Here is a 25,225-nt window from a genome sequence, read left to right as displayed (position 1 = left end):
CTGCCGTGGTGCATTGTGGGAAGGAGCCCACTTCAGCGAGGGACGTTCGAACTTGCGCGGATTCAACCATCTAGCTCTTCCTCTAAATCTTTTAAATACGTTCAGACCGAAAGTACTATGTCTGCATTTCCCCCTCCCCACCTTGCTAGTGTCAGTTATAAACATATACATTTATTGAAATGCTCCAGCGAAGGAGGGAAGCAAAATATAAGGACCACCCAAATGAGGTGGCACAAATCATGATCGTCTAAATCTGGCCGCAGTATATAAAGTATTTTTCCATGACCTTAATGATTTGTTGATCTGGTGAAATAAACTAATTAACATTTCACACATTGTCATCCACACTTTAATAAAAGTCTCAAGTACCCAGTCCATTTTCTCTAAGGAGCATAGCGTAGCTAGCAGGGGTGAGCTAAGTGGCCCAACTGGGGATGCAGCTCCTACTAATCTTAACACAATTCCCTTAGCTGGAAATATGGGACCATATTATTAAGTACAAAGCAGAAAAGTATAGAAACAACACAAATGATTAAATTTTGGGTTGAACTACTATTTAGGATAGGTACTTTTGATTATACCATCTTAATAATGGGTTTATGTTTCACAGAAGGCTTTAAGACCTGTAAAGCATCCACCCATTATCAATAGCCATTTGTCCAATGCAGGTCACTGTGGTCCAGAGTCTGTCCCAGAAACAGGGTGAGAAGTAGGGTAAAATCTGGACAAAAGATAAGTCTATGTTCTGAAAACCAAACACTATGACAACTGATTATTCACAACTCTACTTTCGTCTCTGGTTGTTGGTTTAGAGCAGTCGCCGAACACAACAAAGCAAACATGGAACAAACTTCCATACAAAGAGAACTGTTTCTGTAATTTCAGGAACACAATACAGTGTCAAATTCTTTCTTCTACAGATATCTTCAAGCCCATTGATGAAATCATTGATTTCTTCAGTCTACGGCTGATCCAGAATGCTGCAGCATGAATTGTGTTCAAATTGCCAAAGCATTCCCATTTATCTCCTCCCTTTGTCACTCAATTGGCTTCCTGTTGCTGCTTGTGTAAGGTTCAAGACTCAAGTGCAATATCATCCAGCAGTCAAGAAATGTTTCAAATCCCAACTATTTCAGACCTACTTTTCTCATATCTCCTACTACCTCCATAAATTTGCATCACATCATGTGCAACGATCATCTATATATTTTCAATCGGACTCAATTCAAGAAATGTTGGACAATAAAGAACACATTATGCCTAGTAAAAAACTTTATTTGAAGGAAAAATAGAACAAAGCAAAGTAACAGCATTTGTCTGGAAAAACAGAGAAGTTTTTATGTCATGACATAAAAGAAAAAATCAGAAATACTAAGCAAGCAACTATAAGACACTTTCACTGACTTTAAAGGAGTCATATACAGCAAAAAATTCATAATAGTCAGTATACTGGCAGTGGTCCAGTTTGAAATTGCCAAGTATTAAAACTAATACATGAACCAAAATACAAATGCAAATATTTAAAAAGCGCTCAGTGCTACCATGGACATTACAGTTGTCTTCTTTTTGCAGTTCAAGTTTAGAATACATTTAGATGTCCACTTTCAGTACTTCCGATTCTATGTTATGAACCACTGCCAGTGCACATTGCTGGCCTGCATGGATTCGCTTGTGGACCCCTAAGTTATATGGGGAATTAGTGGCGTACTTGCAAAACTCACACTTCTGCATCTTTAAAGCAAGACTGGAGAGGTCTCTATAGTTGCACGTCCGAATGTGTCGGATCAGATGGCTCCAGGTACGAGACATGTATGGTTTCTCACCCCTGTGTGTTCTTAAATGGCAATTAAAATGTGCCAAACTACCAGTAGCATAAAAGCATATTTGGCAGGTGTACTTCAGCATTAATGGCGAGCATGAGTCAGAGCTAGGAGAAGACTCCTCAGACTCACTCTTCAGCTCTGTAGCAGCATGTTTGTCATATTGTTCCGAATCGGCGAAGATACATGCTTGATAGTGGCGAGTGAGCTGGCTCCGGGTGCAAAAACACTTAGAGCACACGAGACACACGTATAGCTTCTCATCTGCGTGAGATCTCAAACGGTAACTGCAATTTGGCGTATTTTCCGAGGTATCATAGCAGTGCTGCCACACATGGTTCACAGAGTCAGTCAGGGAGTTCTTGACTGACTCCTGGGTCCCTCCGCTCTCAGCGAGCGGTGCGGCAGTACGGGAGACGGCGCCACTCTCTGAGCAGTCGACAGGCTTCCATTCAGTGAGGTCCCCTGCAATGCATTTGCAGGATTAGCACAAAATTCGCTCCGGTTACACTTCAAGAAGAATGAGGCTGTTGCCACACTCTTCCATCTCATCATTTAGTGCACCGCAGACACTGGACGTCGTCATGTTTGCATTCGCAACGGTTTGTACCAGAAGCCACGTGGGCACTGCTGCTGTCTTCTTGAGGCTCCTGCCAGCCATCTGGGCAAACATGATTGAGTGATTTAATAAACAAACATCTTCTGCCAAATTCTCTCATCACTGTTGCTATATAAATTCTTACCTGTTGTCTCATTTAAAGACTCTTCGTCTTCACTCATTATCACTGGAAAATCATCTGAAAGGAAATTTTTAAAAAATGACAAAAATAAGTAAAAGAAACAATAAATCAACAAAACCAAAAATTGCCTTAAATTCTGCAGCATAGCTTATAATGAATTCTGAGACGTCTGAATGAACTGAATGAGAAAGCATGAAGTTTTCAATTAATCCTCTGAATCTCCCAGGTTTAACATTTATCCAAACTCCATGTTTTGGTCTCTGTAATGGAAAAGTCACTTATACTGTATACCATGCATTCTGAAATTAATCAACATTTAAATGTAAACCTTTGTAACGCTGCTCTCTTGTTCAGTTGAAAACAGGATAGACTGCAGCTGACTTTCCACAAAAGTATTTTTACTTTCACATTATAACTGATCATTTCTGTAAAGTATGAACAAACTGTCCATTTGTAAAAGTTCCATTAAGTATTATAACATTTTGCTTGAAGGATAATTTATTTCAGTGGGACTTAAAAGCTGAGAAGATAAATACTTGGTTGTTAGTACATGAAGCCAGAAAAGGACAAGTGGTACATCGGCACAGTAAATATGGTAAACAAGATAAATACGGTGTATATGGTTTCTGGTGCATTTATTATGCCAGATGAATTTGAAGAATTGTACATGCATAGTACATTGCAGTGTTTTAAAGTCTCCTTCCTCCTTCTGGAAATGTCTTTATGTGCAGATGTGTGTATAAGGATTTAGTTGAGTTTTGTCTTTAATTTTTGGAAGGTTTAGGGGTAAAAGTGCCAACAGTCGAGTAAGAGTGTGTGAGTCTGGCCTGTATGTATTTGTACCATGTTAAATGAGCAGTGTTGAGGAGCACACTTGTGGTGTGTGAAGTGTGTGTGCCCCTGAACTGAGAGCTATTGTGGACAAAAGGTAGAGAGGAAGGTTCTGGAACTTTTCGACTTACCGCCAAAAAAGTGGCGACCCTCTTCTCGTTGCTGGAGCAGAGAACTCATTTTCTGCAGCACAGGGGGAAAAGTATTGCATTAGTCAATACACAACATTGTACACTTGACCTTTCATTCATTGTTCACATTTAAATGTGCCAAGTAACAAGACCGCTGTTAATGACGCGCTTATATTCATTCATTATTGCTCGTTACGCGTTTAACGGCTCCGATCCCACCTAAGTACCTAAGTAACGCTCTTCAGATACTGTAATGTAAAACTCAAGAAAGAACAGGGAAGATCGGCTAACTTAAAGGAAACAATAACAAAACAAGGTTTACAAACTCATCTAAAAACACAAAACACTTCTGTTCTCTTACCTCCGTGTTGAGTGTCGCTGGAATCGCGCCGAAATGAAAAATTTTTTCAAAATCCGCAGTTTCGCGTCACCGGGGACCGAGACTGTGGTTTGTGTCAAGAGCAAATGTGGCGTAATTAAAAGAGCAGAAAAATACGTGAGGAATGGACGTGACCCGAACAAAACTGAGAGAGCAGCGCAAATAAGAAAAATCGTGACGATCGACCGTTACGAACGTTAAAATGTAAATACAAAGATTCGAAATGGGCGTGGTTAAAACGCTCGCTGTAACGGTATTTACACACGTGACCCAGCACGTGCTAACTCTTGCGTTACTGTAGTGTAGCGCTTCTCAGGATTAATCGTAAAAACAGGGACGATTTCAAAAAAGAACAATAATGAAATTTAGGTCTACAGACCGATTTTTTACAAAATCACCAAAACAGAACCAATTTTGTGACCTTAACTGGTTTTTATAGCATTGCTGCAGTTGCAGAAAACCGCTGCAAGTGTGTTGTTTTGATTTAAAATAATGAACATGGGAGTGGTCAAAATGTTAATTGTGACGTCATTCTCACGTCATGCAGTACGTGCCGACATTTCCCTCGCCGTAGTGTTTCTCAGCTTCGTTTGAGAGACGTTACGTAGCCTTTCAAAAAAACCCGTGGTGGAGCGCCTAATCAATGAAAGATTACTATCGTTAAATATTATAATAAAGCAGCATACAAATATGCATCGATATGCATCGTAATTCCAAATGTATACTACAAGACTTTGCTCCTTCAGACAGCTATTAGTGCCACAGGAGACCCCGCGATAAATACTCACTGATGAGATGGGACATGGGCGATGATGAGGAGAATGAGGATTTAAGAGTGGTTTCCATGCAATTCATTCAGACATTAGACAACACGAGAGTACAGCTAAGAAGGATAAATGGAAGCCTGATTTATTATTGAGAGCTAATACCCTGGAGCAGGATTAGAAACCCCATGGGCAGGTACCGACCCCAGTACCAAGTTTTTTACATGACCCAATTCCCATACGCAAATTACTATTTACTGTCCAGTTCTTGATCCTGCCTCCCTGAGTAGCGTGGGACACGGTAACATTGTAAAGTTTCCTACATCTTACGTTGATGTGATCTGGTTTGGTTCAATTTATATTTAAGATGGGTGTAGGTTCCAATCCAGCTCAGCGTGTGGACTTTGTATGTTGTCCCTGAGTCTGCGTGAAGTCCCACACTCCAAAGACAGGAATCTCAGGTTAACTGGCCACTTTAATTGGCCATAGTATCCAGGGGCTGGCATTTTGTCTGGGGTGTCTTTACTTAACCTATTGCTCCTTGCTTCCAGGTCCCAGGTTTCAATCCCACTTTCTGCTGTAGTACCCTTGAGCAAGGTAGTACTTACCTCAAATTAGTACCCTGCTGTAAATATGGGTAAATAAATGCTGCTTGTGATATTAGACTGAAATCAATTGATGTGAATGTCAATGCGAAAGGAAATTCTGCCATGATACTTTCGGGCTAAAATATTTGCTTTTCGTTTGTCCCATATGGGTCGCGGGGAGCCAGAGCCTAACCCAGGCCAAAAGGCCGGAGGGGGAGCGGGACACACTGAGGACGGGACGCCAGTCCATCACAAGGCACCCGAAGCAGGATTCGAACCCCAGACCCACCGGAGAGTAGGACCCAGTCCAACCCACTGCATCACCATGCCCCCTTGTATTATTAACCTGTTACATGGAAAAAGATTCACACTTTAATATGCCATTGCAGTAAATTTTTCTTCTATGGGACCCTGTTATATAAGGGATTGGTGTACTTTAATACTAACAGAGAAGACTGAAGATCATTTGTTAAATGCAACTCCATCATAACTGTAAAACAAAAACAAACACTTTGGAAGGGTAAAAGGGCTTTATTCCATTTAAAATGAAGGTACAAGTGAAGCAATTTTACATTTTGAGGGGACAACAACGATGCCTCACAATTGTAAACCGAAAACACTGCAAAGGAAAAATATAAAGCCCTTTTCTGTTGTGAAACAGCTTCTATTTTGTAGCATCACTAACTACTCTAAGTGATTCTAGTATTTTCCAATCAACTGTAAGTGTCAGTTTATAAGTCCTGCATTTGTTACTGAATAGGGACCCCACAAGGAATGTGCATTAACAGTCAAGCTTCTTAAAAACATTTTATGCGTCCCCATAAAGCGCTTTTCCTCTATATATGTGAGACACTCAAGCAGAAGGAAAAATGTTTTGCATCCGAAGACCCTATATCAGAAATATTGCAATATGAAAAAGGTACCGAAACCGTCCTCAATTCTCATTTTTAACTTCAGCACCACTCAATACTGAATTTTTGAGAAATGAACAAAAAATATCTGAAAGTATACCTACAGCTATGGTTGGTGGGTGGGGGACTTTAACAGCAGACAGTCAAGGCTTCCAGTCTTTCTAGTGATACTGTACGTGTCAGCCACAGCAGTCTGAACTCTGCCACTTGGAACTAGTGACTCAAACATTGTATTCATTATACATTTCCGTTCACAATATATGTATTCACCATCTGAGAAACATGTGACGTCTTTGCAGTGCACAAATAAATTTCAGCAAATGACACTGCACAGTGTACAAGCAATCGACACTGCATTTTGTAGAGCGCTGAAGTTTTCAAACTACAACACCATAATTAAAAAAAGAACAGACAGCTGTGATTTCAGATTCTGTTGCTTGCTTGACTGCCAAAGATGTCTACTTTGAGTGACAGGGAGTTTGAAGCTACTAAAGGGTCATGCTGTTGCCAATCCTTCAGCCTGAAAGCTTCACCACAGGGACGTCTGGTAGTTGAATCTGATCTTCAACAAGTATTTCAGGTTCACCTGTGCAACATCATACACAATATATCTAGAGTAGAGAGGTTAAGGGATAAGTACTCACTTGTGCTTGGGTTAAGATGCACTATTAATTGGGCTCCTTGTTCAGAGCAACAATTTGTTCAGCACCAGAGTTTTAAACTGCTTAACTCCCATTTTCATGACAGTAGACTCTCTTTGTGGTGACACAGTGGTGCAACAGTTAGCGTTGTCACTTCACAGCACTTGGGGCTGTTTGGGTGTAGGTTTAAATCTCACTCAGTCTGTGTGGAATTTGCATGTTCTCCTTATGTCTGCATGGATTTACTTCAAGTGCTCTAGTTTCCTCCTAACAGTCCAAAAACATGTATTAGTTAATTAGTAATGGTCTATTGCCCATAGTGAGTGTGTGAAGCTGTCCTGGGACAGGCTGATGCCCCATCTAGGGTGTACTCCTCCCTCCCTGGTACCCAGTGATTTCGGGATAGGCGCTGGACCACCACAACAAGGACAAATGGCTGACGAGATTGTGAGAGTCAGTCTTTGTGCTCGCAACATTAAGTCATTAATCGATTAACACTGATCCTTCTCTAGATCTCCCCCTCATCTGAACTACAAGCACACTATGCTGTACACTTAAAAATCTTATGCCTTTAGCAAGAAAGTAGCCTAAGTTTATGGAGCCTGCTCATGTAAAACAAATGTACATTTCATTTCTATGAGTGTGTGTAAAAAAGGGTCAACAGTATATAACACAGTAAATGAATGAACAACAACACATTTTCCGATGCATGGCAAGAATCTGGAGAAGCACATAACGGGAGACTTGCATTGAAAGGATACTCATTGTACAGCAGACTAGTGTCCTCGATATTGGTGTTGATGCCTTTACCCAGAGGCACTTGCACACCATCTAACATCGCGGAGGCACTGGGGTCAGGAGCAGTTCTTCCTAAACCTGTTCAGGAGCCACACACCAAAAGGAGATAGCTGGTTTAGGAGACACTGGTAGCCAGAGCAACACTGCATGATTACATCTTTCTAGGAGTCATGATTTTTAAAACTCCTCACCTTTCACGCTGTGTTTACCCTTTGGCAATTTTGTAATATGTGACGCTTTCTTTAGTTCAAGCCTGTGAATAAAACAAGTAACAATCCCGTATCAGTTTAAAAAGTAAAAAAAATTTTGTCATAAAATCATCAGCCACAATATACATTAAACACACAACATTTTCTGAAACAGCAGTAATAATACAGATTCCAAACAGAATAATTCACCAAAACAATTTTGAGATTACGGTCCTGCAAATGAGCAAATGCTCAGGGGATAAGTCAAGTTAAGTGAAAATTTTAGTTTTTGTAATAAGATATGCTGCTTTGTACAAATGATTAGTTTGATGTAAAGAGAATGCACATTGCTCATAATGCCAGAGGTTTAACACCAAAAGGCTTCAGTAAGACTATCAAGCATTATGGAATTTGTTTTATAGATGAGATAAATATTTTCATTAACACTACACACATATGACCTTTAAACTAACAGATGACAATATAGCCTTCTAACTACTTGTGAACATCAAAGACAAAAGAACTCTGTAATAAAGTTTTCAGGAAAAACTTTTTTAGAGAAATAAAGGAAATGAGAATTTCCTCAGTGTCAAAAAAAAATGGCAAAGTGCAGAAAGACATTTTCAGAGGAATATTTTGTAAATAGTGTCCTGAGGAAAAAAACACTTACGTGTTGCCGAGGGCAACTTCTCCCAACAGAATGAGCCCCACAGGGTCGGACTGAGAGGTATGGCAGTAGTTGGCACTTTTTGACACCATGTCAGCAAAGTACACGCCTTTCCCGAACATGTAACCTGTCTAAAATTTCCCATGAAAGAATAATAAGGATGAATATCTTGCAGAATTTCCATGCCTGCTTGTACAATCTAGAACGCAATGTAGAAAGTAAATGACACTAAATACTGCTGTACTGAGTGAAATTATTTTTCATGCTGCAGTTCATTCATTCTGTCAAAAAAAAAATCAGTGCAGTAGGTTCTACTGTACAGGTCCTCACACTGCACCTGCTCCATTACAGTAACTGTGGAATGATGGAAACTCACCACAGGGGCCTCAGGGGGTGCAATACGTAGACCCTGAGACAGAATGCCAGCATAGTTGGTGGTACGTGAGCCATGCCACAGCAGCTGCCGGTTGTGCAGATCCTGGAAGGGCCTGTAGCGCTGGTACTCGCCTTCTCTCACCACCTTGAAGATCTGCAGGTACATGCACGGAGAATGAGCTCTGTGTACTATAGTGTACCTGTTCTGATTGAAAAAGTTGTGCATGCCATTGCATTTTTTTCATAGGGACTAAAATTGAAAAATAATGCCAATGTTCACATAAACGGTAATTAGTCATGGTCATGCTATGCAGAAATTTTACCTCTTCTACTTCAAGAGTATAGGTGTTATGGGTGGCTGCATGTGTATTTTTAACATATTGCAAGATGACTTCGGCTTCCTTAGAAGATCTGTCAACAACCTGCATTAATGAAACAGAAAATGGAAAAGAAAATGACAATTTCAGAGAGCTCCCACACCATTATATTTCTTGTCATTCAGCTTACATTGTTTACGAATAGGCTACAAGTCTCATATCACCATTTTTAAAGCAGCCAAGTCTTCCTCTTGCCTAAAAAATATGAAACACAAAAAACTTGTCTATATTTTGTAATGTGTGCGTCACAAGCCTCGATGTGAAAATATTCTTGAAGGAATGAGTTGGAATGAAGTCTTTCATCTGTACACTTAATGGTTTGTATACTAAGACACCAAAGCTAAGAGCAATTGGCATACTATTCATGAGTACATTGATTCAACAACTGTAGCTAATACAGAGTGTTTTGTATTTCCGTTTCATTTGAAATTCCCTCAGTTCAGCCATCTAAAGTACAGTTTATTATTTTTTAAAGTTAATAACAATCATGGGATACGTTCTGTCGAATAGGACATTAGGCGATTTGGACATTGTGTGAAGATCATATCTACTATACAGGCCTATTATGGTATTCTATACCTATACTGCACTTGTACTAACTAAATAGCCTAGAGTCTGTACTGTATTTCAACTAATGCAGTACTGTACTACTGCATACGTGACTGTCGAGTGGGACGTGCCTAACTCGTGAGCAATAACATTCACTCCTTTTCCACCTTTGTGTTGTTTAATCACCTTTAACTTAAGTTTCCAAACTTTTCATTTGTAAGTAAGGAGAGTTCACATTAAAATAACGATAAACATATGTACTGTTCCATTATGTGCCTGGCAGTGCAATGGCTTTGTTTATATGGGATACACATGTTGCAAGAAGATGTACTATGGCCACTTAAGTCTGCTACATCCCATTAGCCAATCAAGATTTTTCAGCTCTATTATACCTTATGGGACATCGGATGTATATGTGGTCGGATGCTGTGCGGGAGGATGTTAAGCAATGCATACCTGTATATTCAAAGTAACTTTCAATGATTCTACCTGAATATTTTTGCTGTACCAATTAAGTATAAGAGAGTTGTTCAATGGCAGTACAGCAGGGGTGGGATTCAAACCAGGAACCTTATGATTACAAAGCAATAGCGCTAACTGCTAACTATTGGTACCTGCATAACAAAAGGCCATTCAAAATTCAAAACAATTACCTCAATTTTGGTTTTAAGTTTCTCATAGTTTATGTCAATCGGGTCCTTCTTATTGTCTTCTGTTCCACCACGAAGAAGGCTGTAGGCCACTTCAATATCCAGCAGGTTATCCAACATCTGGACTTTAGCCTGAGCAGAAATATCATTGAAAAACCTTGGTGAATTCTCCATAGTATTGGATTTAATTTTAAAAAGGGGGAAAAAAAAATCATAGTAATACAAAAAACAAGAAGAATGCTACGGTTCACTTGCTCCCTAAAAACATGGATTGTGAAGATTGTTGCTTTTGTCCTCTTTGAGGCCTCACCTGAATGTAGTCAAGGTTATTTAACAGTGGTGGTTTCTTCATCCCAAAGTCATGAGGTATCAGGGTGTAAAAGCGATTGGACAGATCCAGGATTTGGGACTCAGGCACACTGTCAGACACTGCCTGGAAGGCAAACAGAACACTTAAGTATTGGTTTGAAACAGTTCTATGATTTCCACCCTTTGAAGGAGATTTGGTCTCACCAACCTGCTGCACTTCATTCAGCAGAGAGTAGGCACTTTGGATCTGCCTCTTGCTCAGCTTTCCAAGGGGCATCTTCTGCAAGTCAATCTGTAAAAAACAAACATGACTTTAGGGAGTATTTCTACACAATGTGCACTTCCTGGTGCTTCTCAGTCTGAGCAGATAAACACACCAACTGTTTCATAAGCTATTGATAAACACTGCACATATGACTGAATTCAAGACCACTGTCATGCTTAATTGGAAATATACTGACCTAAAAGTTAATAGATGTTATTTTGCAATAACACAAAGAATATGGGGAATAAAATGTTGAAAATCTACAAGAGTCATCAACAAAACCCCAGTCTCGTCTTACAATTTCTCAGATTACACCGTACAGCGACTTGCTTCTGACAACAGGTTCCATCATATAATACTGGTGGACTGGACAAATGCAGAAGCAGTTAATCGAGTTAATTAACTTTTTCCATATACTGGTAAGAAGACAAGATCATAAAACCTCAGAAAAGTATAAAAATTATACTTCACAAAAAATATACACAGACCTCAAACTCAACCATTGCTTTCTTCATGCTCTCTACATCAAAGATCATCCTGATCAGCTCTTGTACAGGTTTTGACAGCTCAGACTTTGTTCCAGCACTTGCTGTCAGCCTCTTCACAGCGTCTTCATCCTGGTTGGTCACACAATAACATATTCTCTGAGCTTCTTTTAACTTTTTTTTTTTTTTTACAACTTTCAATTTAAAATAAGAAATAAAACTTTTTGAATGGCTGTAATTTCAGACAGGACGATTTTCAAAATTTCCCATGATACTTTGAAGTACTGTTTGCCACTTTTTCTACCATGTCACTGCAAAAAATCAAAATAGCTATAAAATTAAAGGAAAAAATTGGACCTGAAAGTACAAAATGTGTAAATATTTTGACAGAGTAGAAGTGGAAAAAATTAACTCCAACACATCTCTTTCAATCAATTTTGATGCTGTTGAATACAAGCATATCCAATATGAATAAGTGTGCTTCACCTGTCCATAGTCGATCTCTAGAGGGTAGAACTTGTTGGGATACTTTGTAAAATTAGTTGAGGTCCATGAGTTTCCAGTTTTATCCTCATAGAGACTGCGGAAATTGTCCATAGCAGAGTTCTTGTCATAGAACTTCTCCAGTTTGTTTCCTCCAATGGTGGTGCCCACACGGCCCCAAGATCTGAACACCCAGTAACTGCAGAAAGTCGAAATGCAAATGAGCTGCACTTAGACTATGTGTGCAACTTAACACCTTGTACAGATATCAACCAATACATAACCATAGTATTATATGTCCTTATGCTAAAAACATACTCAGTAAAATTATTAAACAGCCTCAAAGGTGGTATAATAACCTTTCACACTGAATCTAACAGTGTGGTTAACAAGTGAATATCAGGATACTGTAAGAATCTTCCTACTCTGAAAAGAGACTCACCGCTTCTGCACATCATCCTCCAGGAGCTGCAATTTGTAGTAAGAATTGGTCCCTCTGACTATATCCACCAGACCAAGAGTGGCGCTGAAGATCTTCCCATTCTGATCCAAGACATGTGCACAGTTTTCCAGACCTACACATTTGCAACAAAGATTGGAATTTAAGCAACTGTACAACAGAGTTTCTATCTGCAAATGAATCATTTATGTTGGCCATGTTACCTTATAAATACACCCTTTCCTTACATAAGGGAGTTCATGTATTCCATGAAATCAGCCTGTTAGGCAAATTCCGATGCTTTTCTCCAAACTTACCTATAGCGTTAAGGTATTTGCAACTACCGTATTTACCTATTCATATAGCTGGGTAACTTCACTGGAGCAATTTCGGTTAAGTACTCTGCTCAAAGGTACTACAGCCGGAGATGAAGCTCAAACCTGCTATCTTTGGGTCCAAAGGCAGCAGCTCTAACCACTACACTACCAGCTGCCCTTGTCAAATTACCTTTGTTTATTACAGAAGAAAAAAATACCTGGACACAAAAATGTCACTAAAAATAATTAAAAGACCAAAACAAATTATATTTTTATTTATGATAACGACAACCCCAAAATGTTACATTTGTAACAAAAATGATTATTTATAGCTTGTGTTAATTGATTTACACCTTTTCATTATCGATAACCATTGCAGGGTTGCGGATGTCTGAAGCATATCCTAGAAGAACATGACGTCTGTCAACGGGCAGTGGTGCTAGGAAGTTTGTGAACACTTTAGAATTTTCTGAAATTCTGCATAAATTTGGCATGAAATGTGATCAGATCTTCATTTAGATCATAAAAATAGATACAGAGAAGAAAAGGTTGTACTTTTGCCATTCACTTAGTGATCAAAATGACAACAAATTTAACTAAAACTTAAAATTCATTACTGACTGTCATCCCACTGATTGACATTCCCGACTCCAATTATCCCCTTCGCTGCACTCATAATCTTAGAGGTTCACATACTTTTACCAACAGACATTCAACATCCCTGTTACATAAGGATTGGCAGTGTTTTTGTGCTTCTGAGATTTGATGTTTATTAATTAATGTTTGTAAATTGTCAAATAATTTAGTACTCTTACCAGAATCTGGATCTACAGCTGCTCCTCCTTTAACTGTCAGTTTCATTTTCTTACTCTTGCTGCCACCTATGACAACAGACAATTAAAAACATAATATTCAATGACTTCCAATTCCTTCATTCTATAAATCACTTCCTGTACTTCCTCCTACTTTATTAAATATCTCTTCCTTCTATTTTGAACCAAAATTACTTTATGCATGCCTCCCACATTTTATATGAATAACCCTGCCCTTCTCGTTACTCCAACCCCTGCTACTCCACCTAGCCTATAAAAATAGCCACCCTACCTTCCTCCTCCTTTACTCTGCCCATACTCTTCCCAGCTCCGCTGGACTTGCAAGGCATAGCAGCCGAAGAGGTGGGAGCAGGTGCTTCAAGTTTGATCTCAGCACCCCAGGTGGAGACACCATGAAGAGAGATCAGATCCTGCAGGTCCTTGCCACTGGACTTTACATCTGTAAGGAAGTCCTCTGACACCACACGCACCCCAGCATCCTTCACCTCTTCCATCTTCTTGCTCATCTTCTCAACCTCCTCTGCAGGACAGACCAACAGTTGTCACCTACTTGCTGTGCCCCTGCTGCGGATGGAACAACTACAGAATTTTTTATTTTTAAAAAACATTTTCAAGAGAAATTTGAAATCTTATTGCCATATGAGGAAAACGAACTGGTTGCCAATTAACAAATCTCTATTACTCAACTCTTAGAGCTGACACAGAGATTGGCTTTGGTAGCAGTCCCAGTGACCTTTCCACCCAGCTCTTCAATGGCTGCCTTTAGCTCGTCCTTGTTCTTCGTCAGCTTCCCCACAGTCAGCACCTTTAGACCACTGAGGGGCTTGTCTGCAGGTAAACCCAAGAGTCCCACACATGCACAGACCAACATACACACCGGTAAACAGGGGTATCCACGGCACAATCATCTCTTCCAAAATGGCAAAAATTAAACAACACAAAACAACACACCCGCACCTGATAGCACAGGTTGACATGTGGATGCAGGGATGGAATTGGAAGAACTTGTGGTTGGCGCTGAATTGGTCGGAACTGTTGATGACAATTTGGGAAGCACTCTGTCCTGACGTTTGAACTTAAACTTCTTCAGGAAAGGGAGCTCATGGAATTCCTGTTGACACAAAGAATCAGATACTCAACAGAAAGCACTTATTTATTAGCACAGTGTAGCAGTGGGTAGTTCTGGTGCTGCATAGCTACTGGGCCATGGGTTCGGACATGGGTTCATATCCAGCCCAATCTGTGTGGAGTTTGAATCTTCTCCACATGATTCTGTCGGTTTTCTTCCCCAGTCCAAAAACATGAGTTTCGGGTAGACTGGTGACTCTAAATTGCCCATAGTGTGTATGTATGTGTGTGTGTGTGTGTGTGTGTGTGTGTGTTATATTGCTTCAGTGAACAGACAGGTGCATGACTGTAATAAGTTTAGTGTAGTATAACTAGCACTGTAAATTGCCTTGGATTAAAGGTGTCAGCTAAATACTACACAGCCATCACTGTACTTCACTTTGGAGAAAAGCTTTTGCTAAATTAATAAGTGTAAAGAATGTAGCAAACTGATATGTTTGCATACAAGAATAAGCCTACAGTTCTTTCAATGAAAACCCAACAGTTATGTACAATAATTTTTTTACAAACATCTAAATATACCTTACATGGCCCAGTTGGATCATTTCTTAATTTATGCCCTTTCCTTTCAAATGGTTGATCACTGTAATAAAGTGCAAAGACATCCTAAAGAACACTTTCCAAACATTATTCGAGACAACTGAGCACACCCACCTTGGGGGTTACCCAGTCCTTGCGGTTTGGTGCCTGGGTTTTGACGACACACTTGGTCCAAGCAGAGATGTTTCCAGTGCAATAGTATGCATCACTCTTGAATACCAGCTGACCCTGGCATTCCTCACATGGTTTCAGAGCCCCAAATGCCATACAGTCTGCCAAGCTGTCCACAACCTGCCAAGGATACACAGCCAGAAGAGAGCTGTTCAATACCAATCCTAAACAGGCCGTGACACAGCTTGAAGCTCTAAACATAACTGCAGAAACACTCAAAATGCAGCAATATAGAGCTATTTCATTATTACACAATTATTCATAATTGAGAGGAATTGTAAAGGTTATAATGGGACTGGTGAGACTCACATTTGATTCTCCTGAAGGGACCTCCTGTCCATTGGCAATGAGCAGTTCCTTCATGTCATTAATGGAGCAGAACTTCTTCAGCTTGTCCTTGATGCTCCATATCAGCTGGCTCTGCTCCTATGGGTCAGAAGAGATGGATAATTAGGCAATTCCCTAGTAGCCTATGGAAGAACACAAGACCAAAAACAGACACAAAAAGGAAAAAAAACTCAACCTTCATTTGTTTCTCTTGTTTCTCTTCTTTTTCTTTTTTCTGTTTTTTAGAAACTCCTTGCCCATCAGTCTCATCTGTTTTTCTCTTCCTGTAATGAAACAGTAGGGCAAGTCTTACTAGACATCTCACAAAAGTTTAGAGACTGAATTTCAACTTGTACTGGTAACATGGTAGTTACAGCTGTCACCTTGCAATCAAAGTACCCAGATTGAATTCCACCTCCTGCTGTACCACCTGTGATCAAGGTACTTACCATGCATCACCCCCAGTAGAAACTACCCTACTGTATAAATGGATATATTACTGTAAGTAGCTTAATAAATGAACCTTTCATTGTAATTTGAATTAAAGAAGACTTTTAGCAAAAGGAATAAATTTATACTTTATGAACACTACAGACAAAATCAACGACATATACGTTGGTATTCACTACTAACATGACAAATGGACCAGCTAATCACCAAATCATAAACATAGGGAAATGTAGCAACTCCAAAATAAGACATAAGAGCATTGCAATTTATACTCCCTAGAGTTGACGACATTAAACCACAAAAAATAACAAAGGAAAACGTGTGTAGGCTTCATTCCATTTTAATAATTATCTCCAGACCTTACTAAACTGTATTAGTCTTACCTGTAAAACTACCCATAAAAAAGTACCATTGACTCCCTGTGTTTCACAACATTTTCACTTTTAACTTTTCCAGCTCATTTTAAAATTCAAAAACCAAAATGCAATACCATGCATTACAACCTGTATACAACAATGCGGGCGGTCCCGGAGTTACAAACGTCCAATTTGAGTACAACCCGTACTTATGAACCACCCATTAGTAACCGGAAGCTGATTTTTTTTTCTTTGTCACCCTTAAGTAACAATCAAATGAAAACTTCACAATTAAGCCTATTGTGTTAAAAATTCGAGTTACTGTATATACAATGGTTGGTAATAAATGGGCGCTACTTTGCAAAGCGCATCAAGACATCGCGTGTCTGCCTCGGTTTGTCGGCTCATGGGCGGGGCACGTAAGCCCGAGGTAGGACAGATTTTCTTCTATTCCCATTAACAGTATCTCGTGTTACTGTATTTGGCTTTAATTTTTTTTTGTTTTTACCCTCCTAACCATGGCACCAAAGCGTAAATGTGATGCAAGTGATGGTGATGCATCTAAGAAAAAAGAAACGATCATGATTGAAACTAAAGAGTAAATAATAAAGCAAAAGGTGAAACGCTAACTAACAATGGAAAAAGTGAACATTAAAGTTTCTTTAATGTTTTGCACACGCACTGTCTCTGTCTCCCACTCGGCCACAAAAGACACTTCTTCCCAGTTGTGGAATCTCACTCCAGACAACCCCGGGTTGTCAAACCTTTGCTCTTCCATGTCTGGTCCCTCATCATTCCCCAGTCCCGTTCCACGTATCTTTGATAATGACCGCCTGCCTTGCCCTTGACCCCGATTTCGGACGACCCTTGCCTCTGATCGCCCGTCCCCGAACATGGGAACATGTCTAGTCCTTTGATTCTGAATAAACAACCCTGCATTTGGGTCCAGCCTTCTCCGTGTCCTCTGTTCATCATCACAGTAGTAACATTTAATAACCTCTTTCTATGCCCCTCTCTCTATTATAAACACTGTAGTTACATTTATTATTACATTTATTCATTTAGCAGACACTTTTCTCCAAAGCGACGTACATCGCATTATATTATCATTACATTGTATTATTATTACTATATTGTTATATTATAGATGTTTTAGTGTATTTGAAGTGTTTAATGTTTTTTATGCATAGAAAGGTACACGATATATGATATACTAAATCAAACATTTGAGAAACTGACATTAGGTACCCACAGTACCTAACTGTTCTGACTTAACGTTAAAATCCGACAAAGACAGACTGAGGACACGGAACTTATTCGTAATTTGGGGACTGCCTGTAATTATATAAAGGTGTTCTCCATTTGTATACAACAAGCCATCAACCGTGGCACACAAATAAATGTTGGGAGATTCAGCTGCCCCAGGGTTAATTAAGATGGTGTTTTGACACAAAATAAGCACTGCTCCCCTCTGTCCAGTCCTATCCATCCATCCACCCCCTGGTGTTTCATTAACATCCTCCACACAGGTCACATCACTGAATCAAATCGCATGTCAAAGAAAACCAGAACAACAACAGAAAGAATATCTAGGGAGGGGAGGGGAGGGGAGGGGGAATTCAAATTACGGTGACTGCAACATTCAAGTGGTTGCCAAGAGAGCCCCGACAAAGACTGAAATTCTGCGGAAGTCATGTTTTAACAAGTGTGTAAAAGTCAATACTGAGATATTATTTAGTGCTCTGGGTTAAGCAGAGGCGCTTGCTGGTGTGACAGCCAGTCACACAGCTAGCACTGAACTACAGCACTTGTCTGACAGCTGGCTCTACTCTGGTAAGTACCTTCAGTACATCATAATGTACAACTTTTCACTGGTTTATGTATGAATTATGAATCTGTGCTGAAATCTGGTATGTGTTTCAAGGTTCTGGATGTGTTTTTTAAACTTGGGATAACAAAAGCATCCTCTTCAAAATAAAGCTGAACTGAGCTATTTGCAAAACACAAGATACTGGCTTACCAGATTAATGTGTTAGTGACTATTAAAAACTCATCAGAATTTAGAAAAAATTTAAAGTCAAAACACTTTACATTGTTATACTGATTTTATGACATGAGAAGGGATTTTGGTTTTTATGAGATATATCATTAAGTAACAGAAGACTGCAGGCATATTTCTTCTTTTTAAATAATAAGAAGCAAACATCCATACTCCTGTGTCTGCGTGATGAATGCGTTACATTTTCTCCCAGAAATGTTTTTCAAATGAGCAATCTGTTAATACTCAATACCGTAATGGCTCAGTCAATGCTTACCTTCCACTGAAATACTTTGTTTCAGAGTAAAATTACACGAATGGGGTTTTCCACATGCATTTACAGAAAGTCAGGACAAAGTAAGCCACTCATTTCTGATGCCTGATTAATTCCTTTATTCCACTATTGACAAAACTTATCTACTAGTACTGTTCATCTTCTTACCTGGGTCAATGTCACAACCCTATAAAGCTTACTGTATCTACATAGCCAAAGAAAAGTAAATAAAGTCAAACACACAGAAGGGCTGTATGCAATACAAATATTAAAACTTTTATAATCCTACGACAAATGCTTCAGTAGAACAACAGAAAATACAGGTGCCCAAATGCCTGTGATATCGGGATATTTAACCAAACGATTTCCAAACGCCACCTGATTTTCTTCAACACAAGCATATTAAAGATCCCAACGCATGCAAGTTAAATTTATATCTGTGTAACTTACAATGAAAACTCCTGCTCTCTTCTCTGGCATGGCAAACTACAATTAAAATATCTGTAAATTTTCAAACTAAGAATGTATAAAATATGGTCAATTAATCGTACACTACGCTGCCTCTTGAAGACTTGTCTGTAAAAGGCTGCAGTATGAAAACATATTTGATTGAATATACACACTCACAGACTGCTTACCTTGTTGAGTACTATAGTATTTGTACCTGGCATTACTGAACTGCTGAAGAGGTGACAATTATCCTCTATTATTATCAGACGTACTAAGCACATTATAGAGACCACAAAACTCTATATCTTGTGGAAACATATTTCTGGTAGTTAAAATAAAGTACTTTTTTTTTGTAGGGGCTGGAAACCTGGTGCACCATCCACCACGGTTATTAAGAAGGAAAATGACGAACGGATCCAACAATCTGAGCGGAGTCAATTTCAGCCCGCCCAGTGATATTGCCGTCTCCCTCAACGTGCCCTACTTGGCAGCTGAGCTGGTCATCGCTGCCCTCTCCACAGTGGGCAACCTACTGGTTTGTGTAGCAGTGGGAATGAACAGGAAACTACACACTGTCACCAACTACTTCCTGGTGTCATTGGCAGTGGCTGATATATGTGTGGGTGCGCTGGCTATCCCTTGTGCCATAATGACAGACATGGGCATTCCGCGTCACAACTTATACCTATGCTTGCTGATGCTGTCTGTGCTCATCATGCTGACCCAGAGTTCCATCTTCAGTCTTCTGGCTGTGGCTGTTGAACGCTATGTAGCCATATTCCATCCCTTCCAGTACCAGAGCCTCATGACACCACGGAATGCTGTGCTGGTCATCCTGGTGACCTGGACGCTCGCTTTCCTGATTGGCTTAGTGCCACTCATGGGCTGGCATAAGACACCACCAGAGTCCGAATACTGCTTCTTTGTTTTTGTGGTGGACATGACCTACATGGTCTATTTCAACTTCTTTGCGTGCGTCCTGGCTCCATTGCTGGTCATGTTTGTTATTTATGCCCAAATCTTCGTGACTGTGAAAAGGCAGGTGAGGCGTATTGCCACTGAGCGGGGCCGAGGAGAGACGCAGGACAAGTGGGCTGCCAACATACGGCGGGAGATGAAGACGGCCACCTCGCTGTTCCTCGTGCTCTTTCTCTTTACTGTCTGTTGGATTCCACTGCACATTATAAACTGCTTCCTGCTACTGTGCCCCAACTGTGCTGTACCCCTCCCACTCCTCTTAACCGCCATCATCCTCTCCCACGCCAACTCTGCTGTCAACCCCTTCCTTTATGCCTACAAAATGAAAGCCTTCCGGCACACATTCAAAGCCATCTTCCTTTGCTGTAGGACCAATGTAGACCAAGATGATGGCACTGACAATAGGGCTACAACCATCCAAAGATCTTGACAGCAAAGTCAAATGAGTTCGTTCAAGAAGTGGGGACAAAAACTGCAAAGAACTTCATCCCCAGAAGTCTCTGCAGTGACTAAGAATAATCAAAATAAAGAGAAACCCAAGGCACAGAGCTGAAAATGACAATACAGCAGAAAACGGTAAACAGGTACAGAATGGTCCTAAAAATCTGAGTATGACAGGAACTGCGAAACTGGTGATTTTTTAAATAATGACCGTGATACAGGTGTCCTCACTCCAAAGAGCTGCTACAGCTGTTAAAAAGGTCATTGCTTGATGAATGTTTAATTCTGACCTGTGCTACTGCTTCTATAATGCAAGAACAGGATTTATGCTATCAACTGTAAAGTTAAACATGTTAAGCAGTGTACAGGCAGACTACCACACTTTTCAGCCAAATTTCTAACCTAATACAGCAAAACTTACTAATACCTATATCAGCCAAAAAGCCCCATAGAGCAAGAAATAATGGTTAATAATAAATTTTTGGCATCAAACCAAGATCTGGAAGTGTTGCAAAATGTTGTTGTGGCCACACACGAGAGCAGCTAGCCCCCAGGGAGACGACACTAATTTTGTACACGCAGGGACTCACCCCTCGGTCTTGACAGCAGGCAACCTCTGTTTCAGTTCCTCCTTGTCCTCAGCCCTGAGCGTAGCAAAGCCCTTGAGTTGGCTTGCGGTGTATTCCGGCTTGAAAGCCAGCTCCTCGCGTCGAGCCACAAAGCACGCTGTGTGGTACCAGCGATCTATGAGCCCAAGCTGGGGCTTCTCTGGGTCCACAGCCTTCTTAGACACACGGATCTGGTCCTGGAATACAAGCAAACTGCTGTTGGTACTACACAGATGGATGGAAAATGCACAGAAAGGCTACCATCATTGGAATCAGAGGACACAGGATCAAAGGATAACACTATCTAAGAAAACAGTAAAACATAAACATATGAATTTACACTACTGTTGCTTAATGTAACATTCAGCTTCCCATTTTAGCAAATGGCAGTCACCCTCTATAGAGTGCTTTAGAGTATCTACAAATCATGAACTACCTTCTCAATTTTCTGTTCACATCCCTTGCAGGTGCTCCTGTTTGACTTAGCATACTCCACTGCAAAGTCATTCAGTGTCTTCTCTCCTTTAACTCCTCCCTTCTGTTCACCCTTTCCTGAAAAGCAAGATGAAAAGCTTGTCAGTGGGCTTCCCATAAAATTACATTTGCTCAGAAGCAGACCGCCTCTTGGTATTTTTAGTTTTGCATACACTAGGACATGGTATATGAAACCAAGATGCATTATGCTTAGCATATGCACTGATTCTCTATGCTAAAACCTTTGGTCAAATTTTATATACTTGACTGTATGGAGTTACCTGAATAAATTTTAAGCAATTAACACTGGATAAAAATGCTACATACCTGAAAATGTATCAAATCTGTCTTTGTATATGTGCAAATGTGTGAAGATAAAAATCGAAAAGATCAAGCAGCTAACTTTCCATGTTTTTAAAGCATCCAATCTTTATTCTATCAACACTGAAGCTACTTCAAAAGCTCTTTATTTTTTAGGGATTTTTTTGAAAAACATGTATTACTTGACAAATGACATTGTCAAGCTACAATGATGCCTAATAATATTTAAACATCTTTCTTAGGATAATTACACCCCATCAAGCTTCTAACATTACTGCCTTAAGTTATGAGCTAAATTTGCATGAGGTGTTTGAAATGTTCAACTGTTACTGCAATATAGATGGCCTGCAGCACAATAAATCACAACACTGTGGACAGAGCAGAGAAACACAAGGACCTAGTAAGGCTGGGGGATAAAAAGATAATCCAAAAATGTTCTCTTCTTAAAAATATTTAATTCTCAAAGACTCAATAACTTTCATTATGAAAGACACAATGATATAAAAGAACAGACTGAAGATTGAAGTTTCTTCAGAACTACACACGTGTGCATTCTTTCTACAACAATGTTTACTATGCAGTGCTGCTTGAAAATATATTAACCCCTTGGATCCCTTAGTTTACCACAAAATGGTTATTTAATGAGAAGCAGTCTTTCTCATCTGACAAAACAGGTGTGTAATGACCAATTCCATATGTTGCTTTAGAGGAAATCATGTGTGTAGAAGAAACACAGAAGTTGTGCAGGTGCAAAAATTTGTGAAACCCAAGTCGCATTAGTTAAAACCATGAGGTAAATAGAGTCAAGTGTGTAAATTAATAATTTATCAATTTTATTTTAATACTTTAAACACACACACACTTTCTGAACCGCTTGTCCCATACGGGGTCGTGGGGAACCGGAGCCTAACCCGGCAACTCAAGGCGCAAGGCTGGAGGGGACACACCCAGGACAGGACACCAGTCTGTCGCAAGGCACCCCAAGTAGGACTCGAACCCCAGACCCACCGGAGAGCAGGACCCGGTCCAACCCACTGCACCCCCCCCACTTTAAACAATTAATTTTATATATCACATCAGATACAGATATATATCATGCTGCACTGTATATAATACATATAAACTTAGGTAATAATGGGAAGGAACACCTCACAATTAACTTATACAATTTCATCAGACACTAATGTGTCATTTCTGTTAAATGTGTGCGAAGTTTACCCATTGACAGGGCATTGCTAACAGTCTCAGTTAAGGCATTAAGAAGATTCTGGCCAGAAATACAAGACATGTTACCTCCTGAAGCACCTCCACTCTCAATGGCCTTTTTGACCTTTTCTTGGTCCTCCCAGCGGAGGTCAGAAAAGCCGGAGATTTCAGCGGGGGACTGGACCCCAGCACGAAGCCAGAAGCAGGAGAAGTGGTGCCAGTGGGGGACTTTACCATCAAACATGGGAGACTGAGAGAGCAAAAAGACAACAAATCTTAAATCACCTGCATGATGATGACGACGATGAGCCAGTGCAACGGTACCTTTTGTGTAAGTCATGGTGTCTCTCTTGGGGAACACCACTTTATACTAGCACAAGGACCAGGAAACAAATTGTCAGGTGACTATCTATTAATAATATAGGCTATGGCTGCTCTACAGGATACCATACATCCCTAAATACCAAGGAGAATAAATGTCGAGAATGTAGAAACGTATACAAATATCCATCAGGCATGAACTGCTGCATCTGTTAGGAACATTGGAGGATTATCTAGAGAAGAAATAGCACTGGAAGTGACGGATTTTGAGAAGTACGCTTGCAGCTTTGCCTGCAGAACGTCTACGGACAAAGGATTACTATGATTAGTTGGGGCTAGGTGTATATTTGTGGACCAGCAGGTGGGGTACTGTTTAAAGACCTGAACTTGCATGCTGAGCCTTGTCTGGTCTGTTCAGACTCTCAGCTCCTGATGTCGCACCTTTTAAAAAAAAAAAAAACCCTACTCCGAATTACAACAGCAACTATATCTTGCTGAATAAATAGCTCAAACAGCAAAACCGTTCTTAAATTCGGACACTAAGTAGGCAATAATAATAATAATAATGCGGGCCAGAGGAAAGTCACGAGATACTGGATTGTGAACCCTGTCTTAACTAAGAGCACAGTTGAGACTCCGTTACGCACAATCTGAATCTCAGATCCTCTTTCTTTGTCAATAAACACCTCTCTGGACACTTGTTTCTCAGCGGCTAAGCCCTTCAGTTAAAGAGGCCTTAACTAAGACGTGGCCCGATTTCTTCGCATAGCCATGACATGATGATCATGTAAAAAGAGAGTGATCTCTTCTTCCTGAACGAGAGGGTCGCGAAGTGCAGAAGTGCAGCCCGCGTGCCGATCGATCCCACCTTCCGCGCGCTCTAGTTTAAAAGGCTCCGCGCGCGGCCCGAGATGCTCATCATGCTGCCGTTCGGCTGGACGAGCCGCGGTTCGACACACGAAGCCAAAGGTCCTGTAAGGCGCCGGCACCACTTTGTGCGGATTCTGACAATCAGTCAGTGTGCGGAGCCACGCAACTGACGGACATCCTGCAGCTCTAGCGCCGCGCTCCTCAGCTCAGCCACTGACTCCCTCGCTCTGCCCTACGTACCTGCACCATTATCGCCATACGCAGCGAGTCTTTCGCTATATTTTCCTTGCACTTCTTGCAAGATGCCCGTCCGCTTTTTGCGTATTCCGCTTTGTAAAGCTTGTCGTCTTGCGCATCCGCCATTATGGTCTGCGAGCGAAATCGACCAAGCGAGGAATCTGGGTTCGCAGCTAATACCAGCAACACAAACTCCGCGACCACAATGAGTTAGCCCGCGTGCAGCGCGCCCGCGAACTGTCGCAGGCAGGAGTAATCGAGCGAAGACGCCGCGATAGTGTCGGCCATGCAGGCATGGGGTGTCAAACACAGAACGAGCGACAGAACTTAGTGCACGTACTGTACGTACAGCACAGCTTGAAAGAGAAGGTGAAAATTATGACTGTTAAAATTGAAGCAGAAAATACATGTGTTCGAATTGCGCATATATTATATATATACATACTTCTGACAATAGAGCTCTGACCAAATTCATTGTTCTCTGCATAAGGAGTAA

General features: G+C 40.5%; 3 protein-coding genes across 4 annotated transcripts; 1 reads left to right on the top strand and 2 right to left on the bottom strand.

Moving 5' to 3' along the window:
• Nucleotides 1-1,459: 1,459 nt before the first annotated feature.
• LOC114912136 (zinc finger protein 700-like) lies at nt 1,460-4,138 on the bottom strand. Of its 2 annotated transcripts, XM_029257593.1 has the most exons (5): nt 3,884-4,137; nt 3,523-3,574; nt 2,564-2,617; nt 2,431-2,481; nt 1,460-2,285 (listed from the first exon to the last, which is right to left on the bottom strand). In XM_029257593.1, exons 2-5 carry the CDS (start codon nt 3,569-3,571, stop codon nt 1,591-1,593), a joined length of 849 nt encoding a protein of 282 aa, XP_029113426.1. In that variant the 5' UTR covers nt 3,572-3,574; nt 3,884-4,137; the 3' UTR covers nt 1,460-1,590. The 2 variants fall into 2 exon arrangements, with proteins under 2 accessions (XP_029113426.1, XP_029113427.1); XM_029257594.1 differs by lacking the exon at nt 2,431-2,481 and having other exon boundaries at nt 3,884-4,138.
• Nucleotides 4,139-5,773: 1,635 nt separating this feature from the next.
• parp1 (poly (ADP-ribose) polymerase 1) lies at nt 5,774-24,961 on the bottom strand. The gene is made up of 23 exons (XM_018735057.2): nt 24,733-24,961; nt 23,389-23,551; nt 21,737-21,852; nt 21,283-21,497; nt 15,902-15,989; nt 15,688-15,804; nt 15,322-15,498; nt 14,497-14,650; nt 14,227-14,367; nt 13,811-14,059; nt 13,522-13,587; nt 12,393-12,525; nt 11,954-12,149; nt 11,471-11,599; nt 10,926-11,009; nt 10,719-10,841; nt 10,412-10,540; nt 9,156-9,254; nt 8,834-8,986; nt 8,461-8,588; nt 7,794-7,855; nt 7,566-7,680; nt 5,774-6,774 (listed from the first exon to the last, which is right to left on the bottom strand). Exons 1-23 carry the CDS (start codon nt 24,853-24,855, stop codon nt 6,693-6,695), a joined length of 3,042 nt encoding a protein of 1,013 aa, XP_018590573.2. The 5' UTR covers nt 24,856-24,961; the 3' UTR covers nt 5,774-6,692.
• Nucleotides 19,677-20,681, top strand: LOC114910979 (adenosine receptor A2a). The gene has a single exon (XM_074559702.1). It carries the CDS (start codon nt 19,677-19,679, stop codon nt 20,679-20,681), a length of 1,005 nt encoding a protein of 334 aa, XP_074415803.1.
• Nucleotides 24,962-25,225: the final 264 nt, after the last annotated feature.

The sequence above is a fragment of the Scleropages formosus genome, chromosome 1 (genome assembly GCF_900964775.1).
Source record: "Scleropages formosus chromosome 1, fSclFor1.1, whole genome shotgun sequence".
Classification (NCBI taxonomy): Eukaryota; Metazoa; Chordata; class Actinopteri; order Osteoglossiformes; family Osteoglossidae; genus Scleropages; species Scleropages formosus.
Note: the sequence above shows the minus strand (reverse complement) of the source record. Positions and strands in the feature narration are given on the sequence as shown.